Source organism: Bison bison, unplaced genomic scaffold, assembly GCF_000754665.1.
Source record: "Bison bison bison isolate TAMUID 2011002044 unplaced genomic scaffold, Bison_UMD1.0 scf7180017864370, whole genome shotgun sequence".
Classification (NCBI taxonomy): domain Eukaryota; kingdom Metazoa; phylum Chordata; class Mammalia; order Artiodactyla; family Bovidae; genus Bison; species Bison bison.
In genome coordinates this window covers 14,743,823-14,755,379 of record NW_011494942.1, presented here as the reverse complement: position 1 = coordinate 14,755,379, position 11,557 = coordinate 14,743,823, and the positions used below count along the sequence as shown (strand labels likewise).

General features: G+C 40.0%; 1 protein-coding gene across 3 annotated transcripts in view; it reads right to left on the bottom strand.

The window, feature by feature from the left end:
- Nucleotides 1-2,889: 2,889 nt before the first annotated feature.
- Nucleotides 2,890-11,557, bottom strand: part of FAR2 (fatty acyl CoA reductase 2) — a 176,465-nt gene continuing 167,797 nt past the window's right edge. For all 3 annotated transcript variants that reach the window (XM_010856032.1, XM_010856031.1, XM_010856030.1), the window contains exons 11-12: nt 5,755-5,882; nt 2,890-4,859 (exon numbers count right to left, since the gene is read on the bottom strand). In XM_010856032.1, coding sequence (XP_010854334.1) covers nt 4,697-4,859; nt 5,755-5,882 — 291 coding nt within the window. In that variant the 3' untranslated portion in view covers nt 2,890-4,696. The remainder of the gene's footprint in view (nt 4,860-5,754; nt 5,883-11,557) is intronic.

The following is an 11,557-nucleotide window of genomic DNA, read 5'->3' as shown; positions in this document are numbered from 1 at the left end:
AGCCTATCAGGGTCCTCTGTCCATGGGATTCTCCAGGCAAGAATACTGGAGTGGGTTGCCATTTCCTTCTCTAGAGGATCTTCACAACCCAGGGATCGAAACTGGGTTTCCCTCATTGCGGGTGGACGCTTTACCATCTGAGCCACCAGGGAGGCCCCAAACAGATTATAATCAGCAAAACATTTAATGGTTTTGTTTCAGCGACTGCAAGTTGTATTTATCAAAAGACATTAACAATTCTTCCAAATTCATTTATGCTATTTGTGTAATAATTTTAATGTAAAGCCCAGAATGAGGAGGTGTGGCAAAAGGTATACATTGATGTAAGATACATACTACATACTAAAGCAGACCTTCAACAACACAGCATATAATTATGTAGTAAATATTTTGTAAATTCTCTTCTGCTTTCAAGCAACTATACAAATTAATTGGGTGATTTCTTGTATTACACTTACCTTTGATTTCTTTAAGATATTTTTCTAGAATTGGTGAAATTGACCCAACTCCACATCTTTCCAACCCATTTACGATTCTGGCTTGGAACTGATATTTCAAATAAAGTAGGGATACACCTAAAATATTAATCTATTTTATATCAGAGAGCTCTTCTAGCTGTTAACACTCAATTTCAGTTAAGTATCTGTTGTCATATTTGTATCTGCACCTCACAGGGCATTCCTATCTCTCAAGTCAGTTTTATCTTAAAATCAGCTATTCTGGCAATTTGTTATATTTTTAAAAGGTAATCTAGGTAGTGAGCATTTTTTCATATATGTATATGGTTCCCAAAACATAATTTTTTAGATTTGCATAGAAAATGTACAGGGGAAAAGTTACACGGAAATTTGCATGTGATTCTTGGAACTTTGAAACATTGATATTTTTAGAAATGTTCAGTTTATTCACTCAGTTGTGTCCCACTCTTTGCAACCCCATGACTGCAGCGCACCAGGCTTCCCTGTCCATCACCAACTCCCTGAACTTGCTCAGACTGGTATCCATCGAGTCAGTGATGTCATCCAACCATCTCATCCTCTGTCGTCCTCTTCTGTTTTCAATCTTCCCCAGCATCAGTCTTTTCTAAGGAGTCAGTTCTTCGCATCAGGTAGCCAAAGTATTGGAACTTCAGCTTTAGTATCAGTCCTTCCAGTGAACATTCAGGACTGTTTTCCCTTAGGATTGACTAGTTTGATCTCTTTACAAGAAACTTTAGGCTGACCTAATTGTTAATGTTCACTATGAGATACACTACTTACTATTAGTCCCTTCTCAAGTCAATTTTACCTTGAGATTCTAAGTCAGTTATTTAAATGAGCTAAAAATTTAAATGAGTTAAATTTTATACTAGCTGGAGATGTTAGGTTAGTATAAATTTGTGAGAAATGTTTTTCTGATTTGTGTGCCCTTCTGCCTCAACTTTTTCTAGAATTAACTGCCTCATGTGTTGACTGTTTTCAGTTCTGTAATGTTTGTTACTGTAATATCTTGTGGGTGCAGAATATAGGGATTACCAAAGCTTTTAAAAAGTAACCTTTTCTTTGTACTTACTGTCCCCTTCTCCATCAAAAGTAGAAAGTTCTTATTGGATTGTATATATTAGACACTCAAATAATTGTTACTGGTCTTGATATAAAGTAGCTAGGGGTTTTCTTTCATGCAGATACCTACTTTTACAGCTTAATCATCACAAGAGAAGTTTGTGTCATTTCTCTAATACCACAGGTAGAACATTGTTCAGCATGTGTTACAAATTGCAAGTCCATGTGCCTGATGCACAGGTGAGGTCTGTCAATACTAAAACGTCATAAAGTTTGGAACAGAGAAAGGTTTATTACAGATTCATACAAGGAAATGGGTGGCTGATGCCTTAAGAAACCCAGTTAGTGAAAGCTTTCAACAAGCCCCTTTAAAAGCAAAAGATGACGGAAGGGCGTGGTTAGTTGTTGCAAACTTCTTGGCATCAGATCCTTTGTTCCTGAGGTCAGGTCGTGATCAGGGAACAATGTTCCTGTAAATCTCTACCAAACCAATGTTATTCTCTGTCCTGTTAAGAAAGGGCAAGGTCCCAAGGCACAACTTGCATCCTCCAAGGTCCTGGTCCTGGCTAAGAGGAGGCAGATCTCAGTTGGCAGCTCCCTTAGGTCCAGGTCCCCAAACCCTGCCAAGCTGTCATCTCTGCCATGCACCCAACCCACTTTGCCCTCAGTCTCCTCAGGTTGCCCAAAAAGAGGGGAGACCAGGTCTCACAGACTGCAACCAAGGCAGATGGCTGTGCTATTTGGTAGCAGAGACAGGGATGGGGGGGAGGTTCACTGCTCCTCAAGGTCTGGGCCAAGACTAGTGGAGGGCCTTAGTGAGCGCTCTGGAGCCCTGCAGGACATTGTTCCGTCTGTTCCCTGGGTCCTTCAGTTCACTTGCTGGCCCAAGGCTGGATGAGCTGGAGGGCCTCCAGGAGAAGGCCTGAATCTGCCTTTCCACCTGATGACCACCACACCACTGACCCTTGGCTGAATCACTTCCCCAGTTGTCCCTCATTGACAGTTACTTGTGGGGCGTGCCCACTGTGGCACTGACCAATAACTGAGCAGGACAACTAACGGTTGTTCATTGACAGATTGCTGCTTGTGGGTGGGGCCCACTGAGGCACTGACAATGACTGAGCAAGACCTGTTGCCTAGTAACGGTGCAGCGTAATGAGGCACAGCAATGGCTACCTGTAAAGGCTGTGCTCATCCTGCTCTGTACGCTATTAATGGTGTCTGAAAAAGCATTATGGGAATGTGTTAATTCATATTCATCTGGTAGTTTCTTTTTATTTTCCTAAGGATGAGGGAGAAGATCTACTGCAGTAGTCAGCAGTTAAAGATACAATACTAGAAGAGGAAATCAGTCTTTAATTCAAATTTTCATTTAATCAAGTCAAAACTGAATGATCAGTGGAATTTATTGAGTTGGTGAAACATAAAATAACCAAAAGATAGTAAATTCTTAGAACTATTATGTGTTGTCCAATTTCATTGAATTATATCTTAATTTCCTTTTTATCATCTATAGTTTTTATCTTAACTCAAACATAATCACAGAAATCTCAAACTGAAGATAACCAGCTGCTTTCTTTCAGAGCTGGGTTTTCTGCCCTGGAAAGTAGTTCACATAACTTAGATGAGATTGAGAAAGACATTGCCCAGAAGAGTCTCCCTGCCCCGACCCCAAATGTGCTTTATGGGGTTCAGAAAAATTTCAAATAATACTGGGCTAGAAGTTGCCCTCACAGCTCTAGTACACTTCTACCACATGAATGTGCCTTTCTGAGTATTAACCAATTATCCCAGGAAGTGAGCCATATGTATAACTAACATTGAATGTTTTATGCTCATATAATTTTCTAGTAGTTATGATTATTTTTAGTTACTTAGGCCCCACGTACTGTTATTTGAATCATATCCCACGTTTTTAACATGAAGTGCTGCAATCTAAAATGCACTCATCTCTCAAATATGAGGAAAGTTGGGATAACAGTTATATTATTAATATGGGAATCTGAGAACAGATTTTTACTAATTCATTTGCATTATACATAAAATATGTTTAAAACAACACCTGTTCTCTGAACTTCCAGTCACTAATGAAGTCTGTCCTTTTCGGCTGCACATTGTACAGGTAACATTCTGCAACTGGAGTGATCAAGATACTAAAGTCCTGGTGAAAGAGTGAACTTCCCCACAGAAAATATGACTAGCATTTACATTTTTATTTGCAATTTTGCTTTTCTCAGTGGCAAATATCAGGAAAATGGGTTTTTACGTGATTTTAGCCTAGGGCCTTCCTCTAACATTAGTCACTCTAATCGAAGGCCTGGGCAATATAAGCTTAAATATAAGGGATTTGGCCAGTTTAATGAACACGAGGAAAACTCCTAAGAGGAGGTAATCAGGAAAATTTATGATTCAAAAGATTTAGAATAATAGTTGTCAAATTCAAATTACAAGAACCAATTTTTACTTAAAAGCATAATAATCACCCATAATGAAAATATGCTTGAGCCCTCACTCTATATACATTATTTACACCTCTTGGTTCTCTTCAGGTTTCAGATGTGGGTATAGTGAAGGAAAATGTTAGATGTGAACCCACTTTTCTAATTTCCCAGCCCTTGACCAGGACTCCATAGTATAGCACAAAAAGAAAGCAGAAACCTCCATGGAGAACTGTTTCTCTTACAGCATTTATGATGATGTTGAGACCTTTGTCTGCTTATCTTGATTTTCAGCCTTTATACTAAGTACACTATACTAAATGGTTCCAGTGACAACTGCCTTTCTTGAGCGTGTCTCAACTTCTGTCATGTGTCCTTCCATGTTTATTGAGCACATTAGTCCTCTCAAGGAGAACAAAGCTAAATAAGGGAAGATGGGTGTCCTTTGGTGTTTTATATTCAAGAGCACAGAATAGTGTTAAAGAAACAATCTGGAAACAATTTTTTTCCTAAAATTTGTATGATAATTGGCTAGGATATGACTTCTGTTCTCTCACTGAAATGAAATGAAAATTTATAGTTTAGAAATAAGGATGAATACATGACAGCACATTTGACAGGTAATGATGGGCATTTTGTTACCTAATCTTGAGAACCACAGTTGCTGTTTTAGAGGTATCTGAGAGGTTCCAGACAAAGGGAGATTGCCAAATGTTCTTAGACATTAAGTGTGCTAGATGCCCTAAAGTAGGAGAGGAATTTGTAACAGAAGCTCACGATGAAGAACCACACATTCCGAGCCACCTGAGATCTTGCAATGAGAAGACGCCAGGCGATGAGGAAGAGAGCAGTATTAAAGAGGTAGTGAATATTTCGGAGCCTGGAAACAGACATATATAACCAACGTCAACACAGTATCAAATACCCAACTATGTTACCTAAAGCATAAATGTATCTTTTCCTGGCTATGACCAGCAAATAATTAAGTGTCCTCAGGTATATGGCAGTATCTGATAGCCTTTTGATTTTGATAGCTTTCATTTCCACCACGTTCATTCTGAGTAATCATATTTCTACAATATTCCCCTGACTAGTTTCCCTTTCTCATACCTCTCTGCTTTAATCTGTCTTATAAACATGGCTAATATAAGCTTTCTTAAATACACTTTGATCATGTTACTGTATATCACAAATCACTGATTCTCGTTTACTAGAGGGTAAATTCTAAAGTCTCACCTTGCTTTTCAATTTAAGGTTCCTGTCTGTTTGCAATCAACTTTTCCCATCCATATCATCTCTTCATTAAAAACCCTTTGCTTCTACCAGAATTATGCAAGACTACTATAATTCTGTGTTCCTTAGGGAACATAGAATTTTTTATTGAAAAAAAATTTCAGGCAGTCAAAGCTACTGAAGAACAGTTAATTGATTTGACCATGTTAAATAGCATCATCAGGTTTCCTGCCTGTTGGGTATTCTTTATATCACATTATGACAGGATATGGTAGAAAAAGCAAACTTAGATACAAATCTGGCTCCTCTGCTTACCACGTACAGCTTGCCCACTTCCCTCCTTTGAACCTAAATAGTTCTTTGATGGAAATGGGATAACAAAAATACTACCTGCCTCATAGAAGTATGGTGAAGTCTAAATAGTGTATAGTAGGACATATAGTATAAAGGCTAAAAAAATATTAACTGCTCTCCTGCTCAAATTTCATGCCTGGTATAAAATGAGCTACACATGCTAAGTACTTAATAAATGTTATACTTGCCTTTTTAAGTGTTGCTTTGCTTCTGGGATCCCAGCCATATCCTCTTTCAATAAGTACTTCTTAACTCCTAAAACATAATTTTCAATGTATTCTAACCAGTTCAGCTGACGTACATCAAAGTTGAATACCTGAAAGGCAAGAAGAGATTATGGATTGTCAGAACTGCTGGATGATCACTTTGCACATTTGATGAAGTTTCTTTTATATAAATAAGTGGCATTTGGTTTGGAAGATTTAGGTGCTGCTGCTGCTAAGTCGCTTCAGTCGTGTCCGACTCTGTGCGACCCCAGAGACGGCAGCCCACCCGTCCCTGTGATTCTCCAGGCAGGAACACTGGAGTGGGTTGCCATTTCCTTCTCCAATGCATGAAAGTGAAAAGTGAAAGTGAAGTCGCTCAGTCGTGTCCGACTCTTAGCGACCCTATGGACTGCAGCCTACCAGGCTCTTCCGTCCATGGAATTTTCCAGGCAGGAGTACTAGAGTGGGGTGCCATTGTCTTGATACCCCTCCAAATGAGATTATTTGAGCTGTTATTTTAAAGGCAGTGATAATATGGATTGCCATGTATATAGAAATATTTAAACATTCAGTTCAGTTCAATCACTCAGTCGTGTCTGACTCTTTGTGATCCCATGAACTGCAGCATGCCAGGCTTCCCTGAACATCACCAACTCCCAGAGTTTACCCCAACTCATGTCCATTGAGTCAGTGATGCCAACTAACCATCTCATCTTTTGTCTTCCCCTTCTCCTCCTGCCTTCAATCTTTCCCAACATCAGGGTCTTTCCAAAAGAGTCAGCTCTTTGAATCAGGTGGCCAAAATATTGGAGTTTCAGCTTCAACATCAGTCCTTCCAATGAAAACCCAGGACTGATTTCCTTTAGGATGGACTGGTTGGATCTCCTTGCAGTCCAAGGGACTCTCAAGAGTCTTCTCCAACACCACAGTTCAAGAGCATCAATTCTTCAGCACTCTGCTTTCTTTATAGTCCAACTCTTACAACCAAAATGACTACTGGAAAAACCATAGCCTTGACTAGACGGACCTTTGTTGGCAAAGTAATTTCTCTGCTTTTTAATGTGCTGTCTAGGTTGGTCATAACTTTCCTTCCAAGGAGTAAGCATCTTTTAATTTCATGGCTGCAATCACCATCTGCAGTGATTTTGCAGCCCCAAAAAATAAAGTCAGCCACTGTTTCCACATCTATTTGCCATGAAGTGATGGGACTGGATGCCATGATCTTAGCTTTCTGAATGTTGAGCTTTAAGCCAAGTTTTTCACTCTCATCTTTCACTTTCATCAAGAGGCTCTTAGTTCTTCTTCACTTTCTGCCTTAAGGGTGGTGTCATCTGCATATCTGAGGTTATTGATATTTCTCCCGGTAATCTTGATTCCAGCTTGTGCTTCATCCTGCCCAGTGTTTCTCATGATGTACTCTGCATCTAAGTTAAATAAGGAGGGTGACAATATACAGCCTTGACATACTCCTTTTCCTATTTGGAACCAGTCTGTTGTTCCATGTCCAGTTCTAACTGTTGCTTCCTGACCTGCATACAGGTTTCTCAAGAGGCAGATCAGGCGGTCTGGTATTCCCTTCTCTTTCAGAATTTTCCACAGTTTATTGTGATCCACACAGTCAAAGGCTTTGGCATAGTCAATAAAGCAGAAATAGATGTTTTTCTGGAACTCTCTTGCTTTTTCGATGATCCAGCGAATGTTGGCAGGTTGATCTCTGGTTCCTCTTCCTTTTCTAAAACCAGCTTGAACATCTGGAAGATCACAGTTCACGTATTGTTGAAGCCTGGCTTGGAGAATTTTGAACATTACTTTACTAGCGTATGAGATGAGTGCAGTTGTGCGGTAGTTTGAGCATTCTTTGGCATTGCCTTTCTTTGGGATTGGAATGAAAACTGACCTTTTCCAGTCCTGTGGCCACTGCTGAGTTTTCCAAATTTGCTGACATATTGAGTGCAGCACTTTCACAGCATCATCTTTCAGGATTTGAAATAGCTCCACTGGAATCCATCACCTCCACTAGCTTTGTTCGTAGTGATGCTTCCTAAGGCCCACTTGACTTCATATTCCAGGATGTCTGGCTCTAGGTGAGTGATCACACCATCGTGATTATCTGAGTCATGAAGATCTTTTTTGTATAGTTCTTCTGTGTATTCTTGCCACCTCTTTTTAATATCTTCTGCTTCTGTCAGGTCCATACCATTTCTGTCCTTTATTGAGCCCACCTTTGCATGAAATGTTCCCTTGGTATCTCTAATTCTCTTGAACAGATCTCTAGTCTTTCCCATTCTATTGTTTTCCTCTATTTCTTTCCATTGATTGCTGAGGAAGGCTTTCTTATCTCTCCTTGCTGTTCTTTGAAACTCTGCATTCAAATGGGTATATCTTTCCTTTTCTCCTTTGCTTTTTGCTTCTCTTCTTTCCACAGCTATTTGTAAGCCCTCCTCAGACAGCCATTTTGCTTTTCTTTTTCTTGGGGATGGTCTTGATCCTTGTCTCCTGTACAGTGTCACGAACCTCTATCCATAGTTCATCAGGCACTCTGTCTATCAGATCTAGATTTAAACATTGATCAAGCACACATATTTGGCTTTTAGGAAGTCTTAGCAATTTTAAGGAACTGATATTAGTCTGGTGAAACCTAATTTAATTTCAAGTAAAGGAGAATTATTTCTTAAGAGAGAATAATACATTAGGCACCAAGACAAATTACATATGTTTTTCTTTCCATTAGTAAATTTTGCTGTTTTCCCCTTGGGCTAGCACCCTTTCCTGAAATATCACTACTTCATTTTGCTGATTAAGGTAAACTTTGAGAAGCAATGTCTAAGGACTAACTAAGCAGAATTTATATTCTTATTTACTTTAGAGATGTTTATCCACTCTGTCTCTTGGTATGCCACTAGATGGAGCCCTTCAGAACCATTTAGAGTGGAACACGCAGAACACTAGTGTATTTCCTCCTCTTAAAGAATGCCTTTTCATGTTGCCACCAAAAATCTTAAGAACAAATTTCCTTCTCAAATGTAGTGACTTACAGCATCTTTTAGCGCTTTCCAGGTGGTGCTAGGGGATGACAGAGGATGAGATGGCTGGATGGCATCACCAACTCGATGGACCTGAGTCTGAGTGAACTCCAGGAGTTGGTGATGGACAGGGAGGCCTGGCGTGCTGCGATTCATGGGGTTGCAAAGAGTCGGACATGACTGAGCGACTGAACTGAACTGAACTGAGGTGGTGCTAGTGGTAAAAAACCCACCTGCCCATGCAGGAGACAGAAGAGACACAGGTTCAATCCTTGGGTTGGGAATATCCCCTGGAGGAGGACACAGCAACCCACTCCAGTATTCTTGCCTGGAGAATCTCATGGACAGAGGAGCCTGGCGGGCTATGATCCATAGGGTTGCAAAGAGCTGGACACAAGTGAAGCAACAGCACACACGGTAGGATCTTAAAGACTAGACACGAATGTCAGTTTTTTTTCATTCTTGCTCTTAAGTTCCTATTTTAGTACATATTTTCCCTGGCTTATATTTTATTTCTGCTTTGGTCTTTTACTACATGTATTTACTGCAAGTTACCTCAAATCTTTGTCAAGTAAATTGGAGTATTAACAAGGAAAGCAGATAAGACTAACGAGTTCCAGAGAGGTTCACAGACTTATCCAAAAACTGCTTTCTAAAAGTAATTCTGTATCACTTTGTTTGGATATTTTTATTTTCCACAGTACCACCAAATGCTGTGTATTCATCTATATATGCAGAGACTTTTATTTTTATGTTATTTCTAAATTAGATTTCAATGAAGCCCTAGTTTGGAATCCTCATTCTATATGGCAAATGAAACTGAATTCTGAGCCACACCAGAGCTTGGCAACTATGCAAGTATTCAGGACTATTATCTTTGCTAAAATATTTTGCAAGCATATATATATATATATATATATACACACATATATGAAATACACTGCAGCTTTGATTCTTTTTTTCCACAAAATTTTTATTTTATGTTAAAATATTTTGAAAGTGTCAAAACTGAAACTATAAGCTTATTATCTTTTGCATTATTTAGATGGGTAAACTCCATGAAGAAAATGCAATACAGATAAGTCATATGTAATTTATAATAGCATGATGGGTTTTTAAAAATAATCTGGTTTGCTCCATTTATTTTAAACATAGGTGCTTTGAAGAATTTTGTCTATACAAGATATGTAGACATTTCTGGGAAAAAGGTTCTATTTCATGTCCATTTTAGAGTTACTTGAGCTTCTCCTATAGCTCAGTTGGTAAAGAATCTGCCTACAATGTAGGAGACCCCGGTTTGATTCCTAGGTCAGGAAGATCCACTGGAGAAGGGATAGGCTATTCACTCCAGCATTTCGGGGCTTCCCTTGTGGTTCAGCTGGTAAAATATCTGCCTGCAATGTGGGAGACGTGGGTTCGAACCCTGGGTTGGGAAGATCCCCTGGAGAAGGGAAAGGCTACCCACACCAATATTCTGGGCTGGAGAATTCCATGGACTATATAGTCCATGGAGACGCAAGGAGTTGGACATAACTGAGCGTCTTTCACTTTTAAACTCAGAGGTAGGCTCCAAAATCACTGCAGATGGTGATTGCAGCCATGAAATTAAAAGACGCTTCCTCCTTGGAAGGAAAGTTATAACCAACCTAGACAGCATATTAAAAAGCAGAAACATTACTTTGCCAGCAGAGGTCTGTTTAGTCAAGGCTATGGTTTTTCCAGTGGTCATGTATGGATGTGAGAATTGGACTGTGAAGAAAGCTGAGCGCCCAAGAATTGATGCTTTTGAACTGTGGTGTTGGAGAAGACTCTTGAGAGTCCCTTGGACTACAAGGAGATCCAACCAGGCCATCCTAAAGGAGATCAGTCCTGAGTGTTCATTGGAGGGACTGATGTTGAAGCTGAAACTCCAGTACTTTGGCCACCTGATGCGAAGAGCTGACTCATTTGAAAAGGCCCTGATGCTGGGAACAATTGAGGGCAGGAGGAGAAGGGGATGACAGAGGATGAGATGGTTGGATAGCATCACTGACTCGATGGACATGGGTTTGGGTGGACTCTGGGAGTTGGTGAAGTTCAGGGAGGCCTGGCATGCTGCGGTTCATGGGGTCACAAAGAGTTGGACACGACTGAGCGACTGAACTGAACGGAGTGATGATTTCAGTTAAAATATTCATCTAAATCTCAACTGGGCTTTCCTAGTGGCTCAGTGGTAATGAATCCACCTGCCAATGCAGAAGACATGGATTCAATCCCTGGGTTGCAAAGATACTCTAGAGAAGGAAATGGCAAGCCACTCCAGTATTCTTTCCTGGAGAATCCCATGGACATAGGAGCCTGGCATGCTACAGTCCATGGGGGCGCAAGCGGTCAGACATGACTTAGCAACCAAACAACAACAAAATCTCAACTAGTACATTTAATATAACAATTATTGCGTCTGACTGCAAATCCAAGCCAGGCTTCAGCAATACATGAACCGTGAACTTCCTGATGTTCAAGCTGGTTTTAGAAAAGGCAGAGGAACCAGAGATCAAATTGTGAACATCTGCTGGATCATGGAAAAAGCAAGAGAGTTCCAGAAAAACATCTATTTCTGCTTTATTGACTATGCCAAAGCCTTTGACTGTGTGGATCACAATAAACTGTGGAAAATTCTGAAAGAGATGGGATTACCAGACCACCTGACCTGCCTCTTGAGAAACCTACATGCAGGTCAGGAAGCAACAGTTAGAACTGGACATGGAACAACAGACTGGTTC